This window comes from Mustela erminea, chromosome 1 (assembly GCF_009829155.1).
Source record: "Mustela erminea isolate mMusErm1 chromosome 1, mMusErm1.Pri, whole genome shotgun sequence".
In the NCBI taxonomy this organism is placed as follows: Eukaryota; Metazoa; Chordata; class Mammalia; order Carnivora; family Mustelidae; genus Mustela; species Mustela erminea.
This window is the reverse complement of record NC_045614.1, coordinates 113,343,783-113,367,590: the sequence shown is the minus strand read 5'-3', so window position 1 is coordinate 113,367,590 and position 23,808 is coordinate 113,343,783. Positions and strand designations below refer to the sequence as shown.

General features: G+C 36.7%; 1 protein-coding gene across 3 annotated transcripts in view; it reads left to right on the top strand.

Moving 5' to 3' along the window:
- The window catches only part of VPS8 (VPS8 subunit of CORVET complex), a 247,363-nt gene that overhangs the window by 25,800 nt on the left and 197,755 nt on the right, over positions 1–23,808 (top strand). For 2 of the 3 annotated variants that reach the window (XM_032338603.1, XM_032338586.1), the window contains exons 6-15: positions 1,782–1,814; positions 2,776–2,830; positions 6,537–6,542; positions 10,614–10,738; positions 12,896–12,982; positions 15,344–15,411; positions 16,864–17,017; positions 17,127–17,186; positions 18,416–18,523; positions 20,951–21,031. In XM_032338603.1, the coding sequence (XP_032194494.1) occupies positions 1,782–1,814; positions 2,776–2,830; positions 6,537–6,542; positions 10,614–10,738; positions 12,896–12,982; positions 15,344–15,411; positions 16,864–17,017; positions 17,127–17,186; positions 18,416–18,523; positions 20,951–21,031 (777 nt within the window). The remainder of the gene's footprint in view (positions 1–1,781; positions 1,815–2,775; positions 2,831–6,536; positions 6,543–10,613; positions 10,739–12,895; positions 12,983–15,343; positions 15,412–16,863; positions 17,018–17,126; positions 17,187–18,415; positions 18,524–20,950; positions 21,032–23,808) is intronic. The other variant, XM_032338595.1, reaches the window with a different exon arrangement.

The window sequence follows — 23,808 nt, the reverse complement described above, 5'->3', positions numbered from 1 at the left end:
TGTGAATGAAGTTCACAGCTCATTCACAGATGAAAGTCCTATGACAGATGACTGTATTTTAAACTAATGCAAAATCATTTTAAAGGGTATTTTTTGCTTTGATGATCACTCAAGATAATAGCACAGTGTTCCAGAATATGTCCAACATATAAGAAGCTCCCAGCATGCTGATTAAAATGCAGATTCCTGGGCATCACCCAGACCTACTGAATTGGCATCTTTCCTAGTATAGCATAGGGATCTGCATTTTAACAGGTATCCTCAATGATTTTAATGTAGCCTGGCTCTCGAGAATCACTACTCAAAGATGTTGCAACACCAGTACTAAAATTCTGTTATCTCTAAAATGCTTTCCACATCTCTGGGTTTTTTTTGTTTTGTTTTGTTTTGTTTTTATTTTTTATATTTTTAATTTAATTTTGGGGGGGTTTGTTTGTTTTTAACTTTTTTTAATCTTTTATTTCTTTTCAGTGGTATGTAAACCATGAATTCTGTTTTAAATTTTAAAGCAAGCTGACTTTCTGATTTCATTATTCAGATTACATTTCGAATTTACTTTATGTTCTTCATCTGCTCTCTCATTCTTTTTCCCTATCCGGGACACAGATCAATCATTCATTTGATTGCATGCATCTTAATTGTCAGGCATGTTAGGTGTACTTGACACACACATGTCCATACAAGGTTGGGTATATCCTGCTCTCCAGAACATTGAATGTAACAGTCTTGTCATTGTTCTTCCTTATATTCCTGTGCTCTGGAGTAATTTTCTTGAGTTAGCTCCCAGGAAGCTCCATAAAGTTGTATAAAATCGATTCTGCCTTCTGAGAGATTCTGATGACTAATTGACCACATTGGCAAGGACAGACAGAAAAGAAATATAGGAGTTATATTAATTAAAGGGCCTGGCTTGGGAACTGAAGTTGGGTTTGAGACGTAGTTCTGCCACTTCTTGAATAACCTTGGGCAAGTCAGTTATGTTCTTTAAAACGTGTTTTCTTAATCTAGAAAGTCAGAATAATACATGTCTTATCTGTCCCTTGCAGTTTGAGAAGCAAATAGTGTAATATATGTATGTGAAAGCTCTTTGCGACTACAGTGCTGATCATTGTGAGCTCTTATTATTTAAAGCTATAAAAGTATCACATAGATACCTTTACGTTTATATGATACTTAACATTTAATGTGATCCTCAGGACAACTCATTGAGGTATGTAGGGCAGTATATGCTATTTCCTTTAACAGAGGAAGAAACTAATAACCAGAGGGTTAGGTCACTTTTCCAAGGTCATACGTTACTGTATAGAGTTAATTTTTTATTTTCTTATGCTTAAGAACTGACTGAATACACCCTACTTGGGTTTAATTGAGGGTTTATTGGATAATCTGCTGGGTAGGAAGCTTAGAGGAAGAATATTGTAGCGTGTTTCCCTTTTCTAAAATTTTCATGTACTGTTATCATTTTTAACCTGTAGTGCTTAGGGTTTATTCACATTATTGAAAATGGAACTTCTTTCCTCTCTTTTTCTTTGTTTTCGTTTATAATCAGTTTCTTTCCTAAAGCATCTGTTACAGTTAGTAAAATAAAATAATCCACTCTCCTCTTTGTATTTTGTTGTTATATGCAACTTTTGTGGTTTCTCTTAGTTGGGGGCAAAAATGAAGGTTCCATCTCTTGTCTGGATTGATTTGGATTAAAGTATATGTAAAAAGAGGGGCTTACATCATTTTCTGTTTAAAAATGAGAATATCTTTTCAAATACTCTTTTAATTTTGCTTAGGACAAAGTGGATGCTGGCTTGCCTACAGCAATTGTAAGTACACTTTAATTCTTTAAAGGTAAGCTTTCAATTTGATTAGGTTTTCTTAGATTTATTTTTCTAATGTTCAAAGTTACTGCATAAATTATTATGATAATAAATTCGTAGGTTATTTACTGCCAGTAGTCAAGTTTAAAATTTTTCTATATTGAATGTTCTCTTCCTTTCTAGTGTATTATTATTCTTTAGGCTTTTGTTTGGGAAGCATATAATGGAATAATGATTAGCCTTTTCCAGGATTATTTATATGTGGTCCTCCCATGCCCAAGTAAACTTGCTTCTTCTGTGATTTGGCCTCCCTTTGGTTATAAGGGAGTGGAAAACAGCATTTGGTGAAATCACTTTGTGGTAAATAGTACATTTAATAGTTCTGAACTCCCTTGCCAAGCCTGCCAAATAGTAAATCTGTGGCGCGATTATAGAGAACTGGGGGATATTGAAAGCACACTAGTGCCTTCTTTTCTTGAATACTTCCAGCTGTGTCCTGTAGCTTTCTTATTAGTTAGTCAATTGGTGAGGAAGTGGGCTGAATTTTGAATATTTCTGGTGCCTTTTGGCTTCTATGAATAAACTGAAGGGCTTTCTCACCCTTTTCCCACACCTCATAGCTGGTTCTTGGTTGGGTAGCAAAGTGCCTCTTACTTTGTCTGGACCCCTGAAATTTTTTTTCTTTTTAAAATTGCTTTAGAGGAAGCTAAGTGGTGTGTTTTTGCCTATAATGTTGAACATATGATATTTTGATATTGTTATCCTTGGAGTAAATTTAGAGGGATTCCCAGAAATAAAACGTCCTGAGTTTCATTTCCGTTTTGCCTCCTAGATGAAATTCTCCTTATTTATAATAGTTGGTATGTCATCTGGTGCCTAAAGGAAAGAAGACCAACAAATTCAACTTGGATTGTTTCAAGATCCTTGATGTGATATTTCAAAATGTAACCTTCCCTTTTGTTCTCAGGCAGTATCCAGTCTGATAGCTGTGGGTACATCTCATGGATTGGCTTTAATATTTGGTAAATTTTCTAAGTACTTTCCATACTGTAGATATTAAGTGTCCTTTTGGATTTTATATCTTTTAATAGTTTAATTGTAAACTCTGTTTTCTTGTTAAAAAAAAATCAGAAAAGTTTGAAAAGTAGCAGTCAGCAGTTTATTCATTGTCAGAGCGTGAGCGTGGGCTTGTGCATGCCCACAAGCAGGGTGAGCCGCAGGCAGAGGAAGAAGCAGACCACCTGCTGAGCAAAGAGCCTGATTCAGGACTCCATTCCAGGACCCTGGATCATGATCTGAGCTGAAGGCGGATGCTTAACGAATTGAACCACCCCCGCCCCAGTCATTAGTTTTGTAGTTAAAATTAGTTGACCCAAGTTCATTTTGTTGCTCACTGCAAGTTTTTCTTCTTCATGAATTGTAAGTTATCATATCATATCTTTGACTCTGCAGACCTGGACAGAAAGAATATAAAGTTGAAAGGGACCTTGGGTTGTCCTCTTGTTTGCCTCAGTTTGTGGTGTTGGTGATTTTTTATTCTAAATCATATCCTAGCAGGTATTCTAAAAGATCTTCAGGAAAAGAGACTGACAGGCTTTCTCAGTAATTTTTCATAACTCAAACTGACAATAAGTTCTTTTTTCATTTACACTGTAAATCCTTCTAACCTGAAAAATTTCTAGCCCATAATCACATTCCTTTATTGATTGAGAAGAAAACTTAACATTCATTTGTATAGTAGATGATAGTCTTAAGTATTTTCTCTTTTTTTTCCTACATGAGACCAACTGGCCCAAGTTTCCTTACTCTTTGCTTTACTTTTGAATTTAGTACTATGAGCAGAGCATCATCTTCTGTTTTTTTTTTTTTTTAAACAATCAGATAATATTTTTCTGTCATTTTTAATGTTCTGCATCTTCAATCTTTTGCATCTCTCTTAAATGGAATTCCCAATAACATTGTATTTTAGTATGGAATCTACAAGGTACTGTATGAGGATTATGTGGGAATATTTTAATACACAGTACTACAGTACAGTTTGATCTTTTTGGCCTTGAATCATTATTTACCATATGAGTGAAGAACTGTTTATTTTCTCTTGTTTTTGAACAGTTTGAATTCCTCCTTATAAATGTGCTGAAAATCTTAATTATCATATGATTTTAATACCTAAACTTTTCAGAGGTGATTGATTTAAATAATAGAGTTTTATTTTTTGGGAGTGGGAAGAATGAACACAAAATATAATTCTCTTGAGAGAACTTTAGAATTGATTCTTTGAATAATAACTTTTTTCTTATTTCATAATGGATACGTGTTCATAGTAGAAAATTTCTATGAACAAAAGGTTGAAGATACAGTATGACAAACTACTTTCCAGGAATAATCCCTAACATTTCTGGGTGGCCCTCAAAAATCTTTTTGTACATGTGTGTATATATGTACACACCCAAAATGGAATCATGGTAATTTCTAACCAGCTTTTTCCTCATATTGAACATCTTTGCATGTAATTATATATTCATCTGTAACACCATTTTTTAAAAAAGATTTTATTTATTTATTTGACAGACAGAGATCACAAGTAGGCAGAGAGGCAGGCAGAGAGAGAGAGGAGGAAACAGGCTCCCTGCCAAGCAGAGAGCCCGATGCGGGACTCAATCCCAGGATCCTGAGATCATGACCTGAGCCGAAGGCAGAGGCCCAACCCACTGAGCCACCCAGGCACCCTGTAACACCATTTTTAATGGCTACATAATATTCTTTTAAATGGACTCACCATAATTTACTTAACCATTTCCTACACAGAGACATTTGGGTTGTTTCTAGACAAACAGTATAGCAATGAACATTTTCGTAACTAACTGCATTAGACAAACAGTACAGCAATGAACATCTTTGTAACTGCATTTTCGTGCACATGATTACTTCTTTAGAACAAATTCCCAAAGGTGAAATTCCTTAAAGTCAGGGTATGAACATTTTATTTTTTATTTTTATTTTTTCCAGGTTTCATAATTTAATTAATTAGGAACATTTTAAACACTTCTTATATAACCTAATTGCTTCCAGGAAGTTTTACCAGCCTGCTCTCCTATCAGGTGTAAGAATGCTTATTTTCCTGGGGAGGCATAATTGGTGTTAGATTGAAAGGATTTGGGGAAAGGATCTTAGAAGGACCTTTAGTTTAGTCTCCTTATTTTACATATGAGGTGACAGAACTAGAGAGATTAGAGAGATACATAGAGCCAAGTTCAGAATCAAGAAATACTGAATCATAGATCAGTGCATTTTCACCATTCTCAGTAATTCTGTCCTCAGAGAAAAGGAGGCAAATTCCAAGATATATGAAGAAAAGAGGAACTAAGATGAGTGAGAATTGAGTATAATGTTTATGTTTCTTTCTCCACAGAATGCACATTGATTTTTTGTTCCCACTTACCAGTGTTCACTTTTCCTCAACTCTGTCCTCTTGAACATCCCTTCCTTAACACAGTGTTATAAGAATATATCTGTTTATAATCAAACCCATGTAGAGCTACTGCAACAAACTAAATGAATACTTTAAAAATAAAAACCCAATAGAGGAGAAGAGTACATTGTCTTTTGCTACTGTCTTCTTAATTTCCTTGGCCCTGCCTCTTAATTTTTTTTAGGTCTCAACAGCTTTGTTGTAGATATGAAATGGTAATCTTTCATTACAGTCTCATGGAAAAGGAAGCATGCCAAAGTGAACATTTTGAGAAAGAATCATAATATTCTGGTTTTGCTTTGAGTTTTTAATCATGCAGTTAGTAACATTTACTCAATATTTTTGTGGGAATCTGATTATTTGGACAGTGATTTTTAACAAATGGGTTAATATTTGCCATGACAGTAACAAATGGCAGAGTGATGCTACTATGAAGTGTCTAGATTAGAAGTCTGGGTTAAATCTGATCTCATTTAAATATCTTTGTTGATCATAGGAAAAGTGTAGCAAGAAGAAGAATTGTACTTGTTTTAAGTAACATCAGGTTCTTTTTGGAATAGAGGCCTGGGTCATTAAAATGGTGATCATTGTAAGCTTCTTAAAGGTGATGTATGTTGCCTATTTTAATGGACTATAGGTATGTGGTATTTATTACATATCCTGTTTTTATCCTATTACACAGGATCTCAAAATTCAAATCTTCATAAAGATGTGTCCCTATTCCAAGGCCCTTAGTTTCCTTTTTGGGGGGTTGTTAGTATACTTTAGTAGATTATCTTTTTGAAGTTGTTTTTGTTTCTATCAAACTTCTGGACTTGGGGCACCTAGGTGGCTCAGTGGGTTGAAGCCTCTGCCTTCGGCTCAGGTCATGATCTCAGGGTCCTGGGATCGAGCCCCGCATCAGGCTCTGTGCTCAGCAGGGAGCCTGCTTCCCTTTCTCTCTGCCTGCCTCTCTGCCTGCCTCTCTGCCTACTGTGATCTCTGTCAAATAAATAAATAAAATCTTTAAAAAACGAACAAAAAAACCTTCTGGACTTGATTTACTTACTATGCTGTATGATTTGGTTATTATGCATTTTCTCTTTCCCATAATCAATATATAATCACAAATTGGTTAATCACACTTAGTATCATTCCCAGAGATAACTAAAGGTTGTCACTTACATTTTTAAAATTTTACCTGTCTTTTTTTCTGAACTTTTGAACTGATTTCTTGCTTTTCTCTTTCTTTTGATCTTTTCTCCATGGATTCAAAGGAAAAGGTATAGTAATTTTGGTTTGCATGAGTGACTGTTTTTTCTTTTGACCTTTTTAGTGTTGAAAGAGAATGCTGTTAGTTACAGTTGATGCCTTCTTATGAAATGCTTACAAAAAAAAAAAAAGCTAAGTGAAACAGGGAATGTTAAAAATTATAAATACATGCATACTTTCAGAGTTTTTGATTGTAAATATACAAATATTTTCTCCTTAATCTTTTGATACAGTCCAAAGCCTTTTCTTTGAGTTTGTATCTGCCAGTTGGAGGTTTTTTGGAATAAACTGCATCATTAATGAGTCACATAAAATTTGCACTTTTATTTTTTATTTTTTTAAAGATTACATTTATTTATTTGACAGACAGAAATTGCAAGTAGGCAGAGAGAGAGGAGGAAGCAGGCTCCCTGCTGTGCAGAGATCCTGATGCGGGGCTCGATCCCAGGACCCTGAGATCATGACCTGAGCTGAAGGCAGAGGCTTTAACCCACTGAGCCACCCAGGCGTCCCAAAATTTGCACTTTTAATTAAAAGAAAAAAAGAAGCTTAGGCACCTGTGAATCAGTTGAGGAGGATGAAATTGTAGTTTCTTACCAAACAACTCTTCAATCTTTGACAGTTATCTTGTCCACATCTTATTTCACGACAGGTTTTCAAAGAAAGACCTTTACCAAGTTTTTCATGAGCATTCATTTAGTTTTCATGGGAACAATAGCTCTTTATTTTTCACTCTACTGTTTAATTAAGTTTTTAAAGTCCAATAACGTTACAGTGGCATGAGCAGGTTTAGAAATGAACACAGCTAGCTTGCTATAAGTGTTGGCATTCTAGATGACCGCCATTTAGCCATGGGAATTCACTGTGTCCTGGGCTTCTGTCAGTGAGCTTTACAGAGGAGATGAGGACTTGAATTCTGTGTGTTTGTTAGGTAGAGGTCAGGTAAAGTGCTTCTACTGTTTTATGATCTTTAATGAAAAGTGTTTTCTACTACCTCTTTTCTTCTTTTGGTCTTAGAGAATATTTTAATATGCACAAAGGGTAAAAAAAAGAGTAGTATTGAAGAATGATGAATGCTGGCAATGGGAGAGCTCTATACACATGATTAAGTTTGATTTCTTCTAGGATCTAGTTATTTCCTTCTTTGAAGTTCTTTGGGAACTAGTTAAAACAAATTAGGGATGAAGAAGTAGAAGATTGGGTCAATTTTGGTATATGGAAAGAGCAGAAATTCTCTTGAAGTATGTTCAGATTTAGATTTTATGGCTATTACAGATTTATACATTACTTGTGGCTTTTCTTTCCTATTTAGCACATGATTTTTAAGCCCAGAATATGCTGAGATCTGCCCTAAGCAAAGTATACTTTGATAGATAGATGAATAAAAGAAATAGGTATAATTCATTGCAGTGTTTGCAATAACTAGGGTTCAAGTTGTCTTAGTTGATAAGCTATTTATTATCATTAATAGTAATTCCTTGCATTTTTGTAACATTTGATAGTTTTCACATTTTTCATAGGCATTTTCTTACTTAAGCTCTGTGCCAACTCTGTGAAGTTTATATGAAAACTGATAGTCTCATTTCATATTTCTTGCCTAGGGTTATTTGCTTTATAAGGACCTACTCCAATTTTTTTTTAAACTAAGTTGACAATGCCAACCACATGTGATTTTATGTGACTCTGTAAATGAAATTAGATGTACTGCTAATTTGATGGTTTCTCCCAACAATAGATAAAGCAGACTTCAAGTGTAGGGGAAAACAGAATTTTTCCTTAAATATTAAGGCATTCAAGAGCCCTTTGGAGGAGTGCAGTATGGAGAGCTCTGATCTTTTTCTTTTTTTAAACCTCTTGCTTCTATTCAGGTCCTTCTGTTCTTTCCATATAACTTTATAATTCAAGTGTTTGGAAGAGGTTTATTTTTATTTTTACCAAATGCCCTTTTCCAGAAGTGTCCAGAATAATCTGGGATATGGAATGTTTAGTTACCCCAGCAGAAGAAGCCTCTCTCATAAGATTCTGGTTTCTTCTTTACGCAGAAATTCTGCATTTTCTGAATTTAGTCTAAATTGCATGATGGCAGGTTTGTTACTACAGTACCATAAACATAGCATGTAAATAGAATATAAAAAGACAACAGTAAGAATTGACAAATATCTTTGTGAAGTTAAAACCAGAGTATATTTTATACACTGTCCCAACACCTCCCTGCCATGCTTACCATATAAAGGGACATTATAAAGATAACAAACACATTGTAAAAATGAAGGGGAAAAGTTCAGAGTGTTTTTATTAACACAGTCCCGAGGGATGTAAACCTCATACGTATTTCAGGAATGACCAAGCTTGATAATTGGGTCCCCCATGTTGCAGCTAGTTTTTAGTACACAGGGCCCATAGGAAAGCAGAATCCTGTTTGGGTTTTTAATCTATAAGTTTTTCTTCCTCTCTTTATTTCCTCCCTTAATCTTACTTACCCTTATTCTTTATCATATTCCCTCATTCTCCTATTCTTACTCTCCTTGAGTTATAAGAATACTTAAAAATGCAAAGTCTGAACTTTGTTAGATCTGAAAGCAGTAGTGAGTGTCCATAAGTATGGGTGGATCAGAGCTGTGTACAGTTTGGATCTCAAAGCACAGATTACAAAAGATCCCAGCAGGTGCTATTCAGATACTCTTCTGTGCCTGGAAGGCAAGCGGCCCAGATTCACAGGGCTTCTTTGTGAGGCTGATGTGGAATTTCTGCCCTTGACCTCTTAACTTACTTTTATTCCATCTGTTGCCTCCATATATGACCTAAGGTAGTGGGGTGTGTGTGTCTGTGTGTGTGTGTGTGTGTGTGTGTGTATACCGAACATTGTTGCCTAAAGACCGTTTATGAACACACAAAAATATTCTTAGAAATATTCCCTTTGGATGGGCAAAAAGTTCTACATAGTATTATTCCCTAGATCTGAGAATGAATGTCTTAGGTTCTTTCTGATAACTAGATTTACCTTCTAGATTTACCCTTATACTATATGTTAACTAACTAGAAGCAAATGTGGAAGCTATTCAGATGATTGTCAGATGCCTCCTGGGTGCAAGGCACCAGGCTTGGTACTTTGGGAGTGTTAGTTCACTTATGATCTTAGCCCTTAGAAAGTACAGTCTATTAGTGGAAGTAAGATATCCCTACCACCAAAGAATAGCGTGTGAGTAGTTAAGGGAAGCACAAACAATTGCTGGGTGAGTTCAGAGAACTCCAGATTGTGCAGATATGGTGACTTTCTTTCCCCCTAAACAGTTAATTTTTGTAGGCATGCCTTCGTATACTTGAATTTTTTATTTCATTGTTTTTAAGTGGATACAATAATGAACTGTACACAAAATAAGCATTTCCTAGGAGAAGCCTTAGAGGAATTTCTTTTAATTATTAGATAATAAGTTTTAATAAATATTTGAATGCCTCCTAGAGAAAACCGGAGTTGATTAAGGCAAGATCCTTACCCTTAAATAACTTAATCTAGTAGAGATTTGAACTGTTTGCTTTTAGCATATCAAATGTTGACGATTGAAAATAATTTTCTTAAGTAGTTTAAATATTTACTCTGTAATTTTGTTTGCACTGTTAATTTGCCTAGGAAACCTTTTCTTTGTGGATAATATAAATGTAAATTCAGCCAAATTCTTAATTAATAAATTTTGATTTTTGAAATTTTAAAGCTGCTTTAAAAAGTGATATTCTCTGTTACCTTACATACAGAAAACAGCAAGAAATACAGGTTTAGAATGAGACAGATGAAAGATCATTGATTTGTTCGAAGAGATAAATATTATTTATGGATTTTTTTTACTTATTAACAGCTTCTATATTATGCTTCCTTGTAGCTCTTGGTTTTTTTCTTCATCCTTAGTATATAATTCAGTGCCCCACATCTACTACATGTTCAATAAATACATATGAATATAACTTCATCCTTTGATTCTTTTGATTTTTGCTACCTCCCTAGTCTTTGAAAACAAGCTGATACTAAATACATATTTTTCCACTCCTTTCATTTCTTCCACCTGATTTTACAAATTCGCTTTCTTTAGATCAGAATCAAGCTTTGAGACTCTGTCTGGGTAGTACTAGTGTTGGAGGTCAGTATGGAGCCATCTCTGCCCTCAGTATCAACAATGACTGCTCAAGACTTCTCTGTGGCTTTGCTAAAGGACAGGTAAATGTGAACTTTATTTTATCCATAAGACAACGTTAAAATTAATTTAAAAAAGCCTAGTATCTCTCTACTATCTGACACCTGTCAAAATGGCTAAAATTAACAACACAGGAAACCACAGATGTGGTGAGGATGTGGAGAAAGGCAAATCCTCTTACATGTTGGTGGGAATGCAGTCTCGTGTAGACACTCTGGAAAACAGGATGGAGGTTCCTCAAAAAGTTAAAAATAGAACTGTGCTATGATCTAGCAATTGCAATAGTAGGTGTTTATGCAAAGGACACAAAAATACTGATTCGAAGGGGTTGATGTGCCCCAATGTTTATAGTAGCATTATTATTATTTTTTTAAAGATTTTACTTTATTTATTTGACTGAGAGAGAGAGCGCAAGCAGGCAGAGAAGCAGGCAGAGAGAGAAGGGAAACAGGCTCCCCACTGAGCAGAGAGCCCGATGCAGGGCTCCATCCCAGGACCCTGAGATCATGACCTGAGCTGAAGGCAGAGGCTTAACCCGCTGAGCCACCCAGGTGCCCTATAGTAGCATTATTAACAATAGCCAAACAATGGAGATAGCCCAAATGTCCACTGATTGATGAATGGTTAAAGAAGATGTGAGTTAAAGAAGAAGATTTATACACACACACACACACACACACACGCACAGAGGAATATTACTCAACCATCAGAAAGTGTGAAATCTTGCCATTTGCAACTACGTCGATGGAGCTACAGTGTATTCTAAGTGAAATAAGTCAGAAAGACAAATACCATCTGATTTCATTCATATGTGGAATTTAAGAAACAAAACATGAACATATGGGAAGGGGAAAAAGGGAAGCAAACCATAAGAGACCATTTTTGAAAATATTTTATTTATTAGCACATGAGCAGGGAGGAACGGGGGAGAGGGATAAGCAGACTCTGTGATGAGCATGGGGCCTGATGGGGGGCTTGATCCCATGACCCCAAGATCATGATCTGAGCCTAACCCAAGAGTCAGACACCCAATCGAATAAGCCACCGAGGCACCCTTAAGAGACTCTTAACAATAGAGAACAAACTGAGGGCTACTGGAGGGGAGGTGGGTGGGGGATGGGCTAAATGGATGGTTGGTATTAAGGAGGGCACTTGTTATGATGAGCACTGGGTGTTAACATGTAAGTGACGAATCATTGAATACTATTCCTGAAACCTGTATTATACTATATGTTAACTAACTAGAATTTAAATAGAAATCTGGAGGAAAAAAATGGAAGTGGGATAACACTGGAGATAGGAGAAAAGCATGGGTGGGACAGATGAGGGCACTAGGTATGTAGTAAGCAATTGTTTAGGTGAAATGCAAACGCAGCTATTACAGTCCATTTGTTGATAATTTGGGAATTCACTGCATTGAGTTCTGTACATGAGTATCTGGATATGAAAATAAACTTGCATTAAATTTACCCAGTTTGATTAATTAAAAAATATTTCTAGATCAGTATCTCAAAGACCAAAAATTGTAGTGACATGTCTGTAGAGCTAACCTGAGATTGCTCGGTCTTTTATTCAGTTTTTAATAATTGTTATCAACTGAGCCAGAATTTGTGATTTTTAATATCTTAATTTATGAGTCTAGGTAAATAAATAGCTTTTATAAACCGACCAGGCTATTATATCAAAATTTAATTCCTTATAGTAGCATAGGTAATTGTTGCTGCTTTTTGAATATACTATATTCTGCTTTCCCTATTCTCATTACTGTGTTCCTGGATAACTCTTAGAATTGCTTTCTACTTCTGAAACTGGCAATAAGTTTTGGCTTTTCTCGTGTGACTTATACATCACTAGTTGGTTTGGCAGTGAGCCTTTCTTATAATTTTTACCATTGATAAAGAGATTGGCTCATTGAAGAAATTGTTTACTTCTTGGTATAAGAACAATGTTTAAAATCCAAAGGGAAAAAAGTAGGTTGGGCAGGATGAAGGGAAGATGAAGAAGATGGGATAAAGGCCCTATGCTTTAATGAAGCTGCGACCTTTGGTTATGCTTCAATTTCATAGTTTTTTGCCTGCAATGTTTATAGACTAGGGATGGATTATTTCTCCACAAGGCAGGGTACTTAAGTCCAAAAAAGAGCAATAGTTTGGTGTTTGAAGCATTGAGTTGTCTTCTAGATCACAATGTGGGATTTGGCCAGTGGAAAACTTCTACGATCAATAACAGATGCTCATCCTCCAGGAACAGCAATATTGCATATTAAGGTAATACTTGGGTTTTTTTCCTTGTCTAATACTTTTTATTATGTTTGTGTGTGCATTTTTAAGCACATTTCGTTAAAAACAGAATCCTTGAAACTGAAGTTTTCTTTGACTGGCCCCATTGGGTGCTTTGCAGGTTAGAACTGGAGATGGGCTGGGTACCTTGGTAATATTCAGCTGCACGTTGGGTTAACATCTAATAGAACAGCAGAAAGAGTAAACCCATGTGGTTCTAGACCAGAGGTTGGCAGCAGTATCCTGCTGGAAAAATCATACGGAGATTTAAAAAGGCCTTTTTACCTTTTGTTTAGTCCACCGACATTGCTCTGTCACACTTTGTTGGGAGTTTCCTGAGATTCAAGACACCAGCTGTGAAAGCACCGAGGTTTGCACTATGTTTAGAAACAGAGCTGTTGGTTTATTTTCTTTCAGGCCTCTAAGGGAAAAGCATTACGATTTGAGTCTTGGCATTCTCCGTACAGGTCTGAGAAAAATAAGCCAGCTTAGGTAACAGATTTCATTTATAAATACAATGTGAACTTTGGTTTTTGTATGCTGTCAGGCCCATGTTCAGAAGCATAAAAGGTAAAGGACTGTAACTAGGGAAGTCTAAAATCAGATCTTGTAGATTTTAATCATGTACACATTTGGTTGCTTAGCCATGCAGACCTCTCTTATCCATACATATGCTTTTTAAAGTCTGTAAGCATCTGGAGTTTATGTGCCTGCATCGAGGTTAGTTACATAAAAGTCTTTTGTGACAAAGCAGCACTGAAGCATTTAGTAACACTGAAAGCAACCAAGACAAGCAGAAATAGACTTTTCCCTGTTTCTGAACATCATGGCAGTTTTTCTTGACCTCTTTTCCTATGGCATGTCACAGTTGTTTGTGTTTATGTCTTCTCTCCTTTAATAGATGAGGGTTTTTGAAACCCGAATCTGTTTCGCATTTATTTTTGGATTACGCATGGTAGCTGCTCAATAAATGTTTGGCTGAAGGGATAACTAATTGGTTTTGTAAAAGGACAGTTCATTTATAGAAAAAGGCAAAATCCTTGAGAGAAACAGGAAACAGAAGATACAAAGGCAGAGAGGACAGAGAAGAACGCAGCTGAGGTTAAAAGCATGGAAATGGTAGCCATTGTGTTGCTTGGGATTGGTGATAAAGCCCTCGAAGTGCAGGTGCTGTGACGTTGGAGTAAGAGGTAGCAAGTGATATATATATGATTGAATACTCCAGAGTCTTGGATTGACAACAGCCACTTGCTCTTTAGTACTCTTATTCATTGTTCTCCAAATTTAACCCTATATCCCAGCAATAACAACTTGGGCTTACATCCTTAATACGTGTGTATATATGTATGTATGTGTATGTATTTATTTATTTAAAAAATACTATAAATGTAGTACTGTACTAATATTTAAGTACATTCCAAAACACAAAGATAAGTAGAAAGTTAATAAATAAAAATGCAAGTTCAGTTGATTTTCCTACATTCAGGTATATACTTCTCCGCTCTGGCAGTTGGTCCATGAGGCCTTGAGAACAGAGGTGTGGGTCTTCTTTGTTGTGCCTGTGTGTGGGAAGAATAATTTTACAGTAGTCTCCAGAAGAATTATTTAACAGTAGTCAGCTGTACCTCAGCTGTCCCAGAGAGAACAAAGACATGCCGTTTAGGATGGCTCACCAGTCTCTGGGGTTAGGGAAACCGGTCACTCTAACTGACTCAAGTTACTCAGTTTTGTATACCTCATAAGCCCTTAGGACCATCGGTCACTGTGACTGTTAGTTGTTATTTGGAGTTTTCGAGAGTAGGTAATAAGTGAAGTATACTCTGTCAAGTAAGATCAGGAGGCAGCACATGTTTGGAATCGTTCCATAAAAAGTATTTAAACTATTTTAAATATAGTGCACTAATTCTTCAGTTAGGCAGAAAACGTATTCAAGTTTATTTCCCAAAGATAGCAAATATCTTTTACTATGCCTTTGTTCTTGAAAACTAGGCAACTGCAAATGTATCTAGTAGACCCTATTCAGTTTACTAGCAGCTTAGAAAAAGTTACTGTTAAGAACCCAAGTGGAACTTTAGGGCTTTTTATGAGATATAGTTTGTATTTCTCTTTGATCCTGATGAAAGGTGGGTTTGCTTTTTAAAGTCTCAGGCTTTTAAAGATATTGAGCCATTTTTATTCTGAATATGGGTAAGTTTGTATATTTAGAATGATGTACTAAATCTAGGTGATTTCAAATGCTATTAAATGTGTTTTTTTTTTAGATTTTTAAGACATTATGATTTTTTCCCTTTTTAATACTTGACTGATTGTTGAAACATCTCTAAGAAAGTGAATTTCTTCTCTGTTCAGTTTACAGATGATCCAACTCTTGCAATTTGCAATGACAGCGGAGGCTCTGTTTTTGAACTGACATTTAAGTAAGAGACTAAAGGACATTTGTTGACAAATGAAATGAAAAGACTAGCTGTGGTTTAATGACTTGATGTTGAACATGAAGCAGTCTGGAAAACCCATGTGATTAAAAATAGGTGATGGCTGTATATTATGACTTGGAGAGGCTTATAGAACATTTGGAGACCCAGGCCTGGCCACCCAGAATTCTTTCTCAGTAGGTCTGAGTTGGAATTCTGAACTCCTGCTCCCCAGGGAATTCATACAAGGTGTCGGTCTTGGGAACTATGATTCTGGAGTGTGTCACTAATTTCAGTTTAGGCCCCAGGCCCAGTTGATTATAACCCTAACGGTGTAGAAAGGTTTTTATTGCCTAGGAATTGCCCTGTTTCTCTATAAGAACAAAGACTGTCTAGTGTCTAGATACATGGGCGGATATTTATAAAGGAGAGGCTTTTTGTTGTTGTTGTTTTTAGCAATTTGAACATAAAATTCAATGCACATTGTGTTTCCATAAGTTCTCAAAGTCAGGACTGTGTTTCTTATATTTCTCATACTTTCTCACATTGCTAAGCCCAAAGTAATTGCTTACAAATTACTATTCTGCTAATGTTTAGTGAGCATCTCCTATGTGTAGGCATTGTCCTAGGCATCAGACTTGGAGCTGTGAACCAAAGTACTACTCTAGTAGAACTTATAGGGGCACCTGTGTGGCTCAGTCGTTAAGCATCTGCCTTCAGCTTGGGTCATGCATGATCCCAGGGTACTGGGATCGAGCCGCTAAACAGACTTTCTCAGAAGGAAGCCTGCTTCTCCCTCTCCCACTCCCCCTGCTTCTAGTCCTTCTCTTGCTCTATCTCTTTCTGTCAAATAAATAAAATCTTAAAAAAAAAAGAATTCTCATTGGGGTGGGGGTAGGGACACAGTACTAAACAATACATAAATGAGATAACTTCAGATAGTTACAAGTGCTTTGAAGAAAATAAGACCAGTCAGCTTGCTGGAGTGCGCTTGAGGATAATTGAGGAAGGTGACATGTGAGCAAAGACCTGAGTGATAATCTGGTCAACAAATGCAAAGTTCTAGAAGTGTTCTAGGTGGAGGGATGTTCAAGCACAAAGGTGCTGAAGTGGGCACAGGTTTGGTTTGTTGGAGCATCGGAAAGAAGGCAGTTGTGGCTGGAGTGTGACTTTGATAGTAGTGGGAAAAGAGTGAAGGCAGGAGTCAAATCATATAGGACCTTTGAACACATGGTAAGGAGTTTGGATTTTTATTTTATGTATAGTGGCAAGCCATTGGAGTGTTTTTAGGAGAAGAGTGATAAATCTGACATTACAAAGAACCTACTGATGTCCTATGGAGTTGGATTATTGAGGCAAGAATAGGAGTTAGGAGGCTATTGTAGTGGTCCATGCCAGAGATGGTAGTGCCTTGAATTATTACTAAATCAATTCTGAATTTTTTGGTTACCTTTGCAGGAGAGTGATGGGAGTGAGAACATGTGAGTCTAGGTGTCTATTCAGTGGTTCCAAGGGTGAAGTTTGCTGTATTGAGCCTCTCCATTCGAAGCCTGAGTTGAAAGATCATCCCATCACACAGTTTTCCTTATTGGCCATGGCATCCTTAACAAAGGTTGGTTGGTATATTTAGAAGGTGAAACTCCTCTAACTTTTAGAGGCTTTGAATACCAAAAATTTGAAAATTACAGGGTAAACATTAAAAATACATTTTTCTTCTAAAGATACTGGTCATTGGATTGAAACCATCTTTGAAAGTGTGGATGACTTTTCCCTATGGACGGGTGAGTAAACCTCTCCATCTTACTGGCAAAAAGACCATGTCAGAAGTGGGGAAATAACTTGAAAGTGACAAATTCTGTGAGATTGTCAGAAAACGAGGTAGAATGGAAGTCAGTGCTCCAAAGATCATCGTCTGGAGTTACCTTGATGTGGCCAAAGCAGTATAAGCTGGTGACTAGAGAGATACAGATCACAGGGTCTGTACTTCTTTACTTTTATTGTTTTAATTTGTTTAAGTTTATGAGAGAACAACTGTAATATTTTACTTTGTACATACATACTTTGTACATAGATGCTACTTCTGAACATCTATGACGCATACCCCAGTTTCCCTTTCTTTTGCTGCTTGGTTGTTTTCAGAGAGTTGTGATCTTCTAGTGTATATGTGAGGAGAGGTATTGATGGGATGAGATGGAGAATGATGGTACAGAGCCAAGACTATTTGAGAGCACAGCCCCCGTGCTGAGCGAGACCACTCTTCTGTTTGTTGTTTGGTATTCCATTATGTCCGGGCCTCCAGGGAAACAGATCTGCCCTTTCAGAGAGCATGGCTAGCTTAGATTGCCATTAGTGCTTTTAGGTTAGCTTCACTGGTTAACTGAGGTTTATCATGGCGGTGTATGTTGGCATCTTTTTGTATGTTTTTACTACTATTTTTTTCCAATACTAACGTTATCAAATAGAGAAGTAGAATTTTACATCGAACATTTGTATACCTACTATCTAAATTCTATGAATAACAGTTTATTGTACTTTATTAAATATGTCTCTGTCCATCCACCCATCAAATTGTTATTTTAAATGTATTTCCAATAAATTGCAAAAGTTAATACTTATTTGCCTAAATACTCAGCATGCATTACATTTAGAGTTCAATATTTGTTTCTCCTTCAGTGTAGAATTTACTTACAGTGAACTGCACAGATCTTGGTCATACATTTGCTGAACTTTAAAGTGTATATACTTTATAACCGAAACCTCTTATCAAGATACAGAACATTAGCATCAACCCAGAATGTTCCCTCTTGATACTGCCCAGTCAGTCCCTGCTTCACTGCAATTTTAATGAGAAATTAGGAGAAGTTTTATCAAGGAACACTAGTCAGATGCTCTTTTTAATTGGTTTCCCTTTTGTCCTACTGTCTGTTAACTGTGTTGATATATATATATTATATATATATGGTAGATATATATATAATATATAAATATTTTTGGCCTTTTACTCACTTAGATGGATCCTTCCAGTGTTCCACTGCTGGCCTGGCACTTTGTGGCAGTACATAATTATGTGAATCCCATGCTTGCCTTCTGCAGAGGAGATGTTGTTCATTTTCTGTTGGTAAGTCCTGATATGATGCTAGATCTGTTATAAAGTCCTTTATCATAATATTTTCTTCCTGATTCATCAGTGATTTAATATTATGTCAAAAAATATGCTATTATAATTCTTTGGAGAGAGAGTGATCATTTAATTTTAATTTTAGGCTTTAATGATTAACATGGAAAACAGTGGATCACCTCAGCTCCATGCCCCTCCATGTATTTCTCAGTTCATCTCCTTTGACTAACAAATGATTAATGGTTTGTGTGTGTAAATATGCGATTGTACCTATGTACCTTTGGCCTATGGACCAAATCTGGCCAGCTGCTTGTTTTATACATGAAGTTTTCTTGGAACACAGTCATGGCCATTTGATTATATATGATTTGTGGCTGCTTTCATGCTACAGTGGCAGAATTGAGTAGTTGTGACCGAGACTGTATTATCCACAGAATGTAGAATATTTGTTGTTTGTCCTTTTACAAAAAAAGTTTACTGACCCCTGATCAAGATTATATAATTGGCCTAGTCTAGGTAATGAGGAGCTACAGGTTCCTCGTAACTCAAGAGATAAAGATGTGATTAAAATGGTATTTTAGGAAGACCGGTATAGAAGTAGCAGGAAAAATAGATTATAGGTGATAGCGGGGGAAATGGAGGGTTTTGCTCTTGTGCCAAAGCAGGTATGAGGTCTTCAGACAAGGAGGCTTGGTTTCAGTGAGAGTGAGGGATGACATTTTGAAGGAAGGACAAGGCTTCTCACTGGATCTGGGAACTAAAGGATATGAATGAATCTTTTCTGACTGTACTTTAGAGGCATGAGCTATTTGAAGGGCCAGGGTTACAGAGGATTTGAATATGTTGCATTAGAAGCAAAGGTGGGATTCTTAAGTGTTCTCTCAGGGAATGTCCTCTGCGCAGACAACAATCCAAGTCTGGAGTGCAGCTGAGAATTTCAGGATAGAGAATGTTGTTGAAGCCGTGAAAATCAAAAGTCAGAGCATACGTAGCCTTGGCAGGCACTCACAAGGGAAAGGAAAAAGAAAAGGAATCAAGAAAGAATGTTCCAATAAAGACACATAGAGGTAGGAGGGGAAGTGGGACAGTATGGCCCCACATAGGAGACAAAGGATAGGCTTCAGGACTAGGTCACTTCCAGCGTAATACCGTTATTAAATAAAGATCAAGAGAGAAGACCACTGAGGATAAGACCACTGAATGTGCAAGTAGTTTGTTGGTTTTGTTGTTGTTGCTGTTTTTTTAAGATTTATTTGAGAGAGAAAAAAGAATGAGTGAGGGTGGGCAGGTGGGGGGGTTAGAAAGAAGTAGACTCCCCACTGAGCAGGGATCATGAGCAGAGCTGAAGGCAGACACTTAACCTGCTAAGCTACCCAGGCGCCCCCATAAGTAGTTGTTGATTAGAAACTTTTCAGAGGACTAATTATCAACAGAATGGAGGTAGAAGCTCTGTAGAGGCTTGTTAAAAAAATGTGTCAAGAAGAGCAGATTTACGCCCCTAGTGTTTGGCTGCAAGAGGCATGAGAATGGTTAAATATCTGTAAAAAGCAAATCAGGGAATGGCTATTTGTTTTTGTTTTTTATTTGAAGGTGGAGGAATCAGAAATATGTTAGATAGCAAAAGGAAAAGTGTCCTTAAAAGGGAGTGAATGCATATGCCAGCAAGGGAGAGGTAATATTAAGCAGTGGGGAAGGGGGTGGGATTTAGAATATGTATAAGTGAAGTGATCTTCTTTAGCAAGGACTTTAGTGAATCAGAAGAGAATAGGTAATGTTGGCATTGTATTTTTGTTTGTGAAACACTTTCAGTATATGCCAAATAGGTAACAAATTTGGTGTTCATTTTTATTTTTCAACTGAAGAAACTGAGAAAGAATAAGTGATTGGCCCTTGGTCACACAGCTGTGACAGTGGAACTGAAGCATGTGAGTCTAGATCACATGCTCCTTCTACTGGCCTGTCACTCCTTCCAGGGGGAGTGCTCTGCTGAAGTGAAGATGAGAGTATGCGAAGGGTCTGCATTAGGAGGTCTCGTTGTGTGTTCAAGGATCTGGTGAGATCAGCAGACTTTATTCAGGTATCTGGTGAGGCCAGTATGACTTTATCATACCATGTGGTCAGTCCCATTTTATGCTTTAATTCTAGCTGAGTGCGGTCACTGATGGGATGGAGGTCATTTGTTCTGAAATTACAGTAGAGTGAACACATGTTACAGGACTGACAGCACTGAGCAGGTGTGCCTTGCATTTTGGTACAAATCATGGTATGAATGATTTTTTTCATTTATGTAATCGTTTCTTTAATAGCCAGTATTTTGGGCTTATCTGTACTGTGATGGAAGTCATTTTCCAGGTAGACTATAACTAAGTATCTCCAAAACCCCTCAAAACATATCTGGTATTTAAGTTGTTTTTATTTCACTATCAGGTTAAGAGAGATGAGTCTGGAGCAATTCATGTTACTAAGCAAAAGCACCTTCACCTCTACTATGATCTCATCAACTTTACTGTGAGTATTATTCAGATTAATTTGTCCCCATTTATCTCATGTAATTGTTTTGAGACCCTGTATATTAGCACTACCAGGATTTCTGCCATGAATCTTGACCTTTGGGATTATGTAAAATAAGGACCAAAGTAATGGAGTCTGAGTTCAGTGTAATCCCATATTACTTCTTTTTTTTTTTCGGTGTGGGAAGAGGTAGAGCTAGGAGGGAGGGCTGAGGGAGAGATAGACTCTTAGCCAGGCTCCATGCCCAGCACGGAGCCCCATGTGGGGCTTGATCTCACAACTCTGAATTCATGACCTGAGCCGAAACCAACACATTTAACTCACTGAGCTACCCAGATGCCCTGGTGCCACCTTACTTTTAATTGCCTTTCAGCCTATGTCCTGCTGAACAGTGTGGCAGGGTCAGGAAGAGTTTTCTTTGATGTCTTGATTAGTTCAAAGGGAAGTTCAGAAGAATTTGGGTGGGTTTCTTGAGGATCATTGCCCGGCTTTCTTTGTAAACATACTTTTGTACTTCTGAGCTTATCCTCATTAGTTCAGGAGCTTACGTACTTCATTCTTTTTCTTCACGGCTAAAAACTGCAGAATTTTCTCTCCACCATACATTTCCATTTTAAGCAACTTTTTGGTTTAAAAAAACGTTTCTTTTTGTATCAAGTTTTTTTTTCTTTTTCAAGTTGTGTGTCATCTTTGCAAATAGTGTAATTACAGTATTTCTGGGTTTCTGTCATTAATGCTTTTGGCGTGTCAATATCCAGTAAAACATTCTGTATATGCTTGGATATAGGTAACCCTAAATAAGAGACAGAGCCTCATTTTTCTAAGAAGTTGGCTAAAAGTTTTTCCTCTAACTTAATAACTTTTTAAGATGTAGATGAAATGGATCTTTTCTTTATAATATACAATTTATTAATTTAGTTGCACATTGCCTTTTAATCTCACAGATAGACTGTGGATTTAGACACAATACTTTGTTTCCATTCATATATTTCACAAAATGTTTTTTTCAAACTCTTCTCATGAATATAAGACATCAGTGCCTCTGTCATCATCAGGACTCCTTTTGGATTATCTAACACAGCTTCCTAGAATTCATCATAATTACTTCTGTTGAAGATATTTGAGACACAGCACTCTTAAAATCTGCATAAGATTCTGTCCCTGGAAAGTTTTCCCTCAACCAACAGTAGCTGTTCTCCCCACAGTAGGGTAGTAGGTGTTTTCATCTGTCCTGTGGCTTTTCCATGACATGATAGTAACTGCATTGCTTTATAAATTACCATTAAAAGGCTCATTTACAACAGTGTCAGCAGTTGCAATTGTGAGGGTCTAATCTTAGGAAAAATTGCTATACCTGCTAAGAACATTGGTCATTCTTTTTAAACTAGGTGGCCTTTGATAGCATCTAAAAACTAGTACTGACTAAGGTTGTATAAGGCCAATAATGTGTCTTTCCTAAATGATACTTTGTTTTTTAAAATAATCAAAAGAGCACCTTATAGGAGCCCTTTGTAAATGATTTGAGCATCAAACTCCCTGTTTTCTGAGAGAGAAATTTTGGGGGGAAAAACAGAATAAAAACCCTTCCCTTATAGTGATGAGTGTATTTTCACTTATGTTAAAAGTGATCCATTTTAACTTGGTTGTTTTTGATATAGTATTATGCAAATAATCCTTGATGACATGGAATAGGTCATAAATGAAACAGCTTGAATGCTGGTGAGAGAAAGTACAGGAGAAGCACTTTGTTCTGGCTAATTTAAAATTCTAATTGAGCAGATTTTGAAGATTTTATTTTATTTTATTTTTTATTTATTTGACAGAGACACAAAGAGAGAGGGAACACAAGCAGAGAGAGAGGGAGAAGCAGGTTTCCCACTGAGTGGAGAGCCCGATGCAGGGCTTGAGCCCAGGACCCTGGGATCATGACCCAAGCCGAAGGCAGCCGCTTAATGACTGAGCCACCCAGGCACTCCCTAAATTGCGCAGATTTTAAAATTTCACTTGTTTCCTGGAGAGGGATTGAATTTTTTTTTTTTTAAGTTTTTTTTTAAAAGAAATCGTACGGGTGCCTGGGTGACTCGGTTGGTTGGATATCCACCTCTTGGTTTCAGCTCAGGTCATGATCTCATGGGTCATGAGATTGAGCCCTGTGTCAGGCTCCACACTCACTGGGAGTCTGCTTGAAGACTCTCTCCCACCACCCCTCCTCCTACTCACATGCACACGTTCTCTGGCTCACAAATAAAAAAAATCTTAAAAAAAAAAAAAAGAAAAGAAGACCTATAAAACCCAAGAAATTTATCAAAATGGCATCCTTCAGAAGATTTTTAATATTATTATGTCATAATTCTAAAATTATAATAGTACTTATTAAAGAAAATTTGGAATATGGAGAGATAGAAAAGCAAGGAGCTCTCCCATAATTAGTGGGGAGGTTTTAAAAGAAATACATATTTTAGAATGCTTCTGTTTTAAAATATATATTATGTAGATGCTAACAATTACTTGACCACATAGGTTTATGAGGTTTATTTGCACTTTAATTAATGTCAAAAACATGAGAAATGCATAGTTTGTCATTCTGTTTAATTCATTTGTGCCAGTGTACGATTTAAAGAATTTTACTAAAACTAATATATACTCCAATATATCTATTAAACCTCAGGGGGGCTCACAGGGCTTGGTCTCATGATGCTGAGAGTCAGGTACTTAACCAGGTGAACTACTCAGGCTCCCTTTTTAGTTACCTTTTTAAATGCTATGGGTCATTT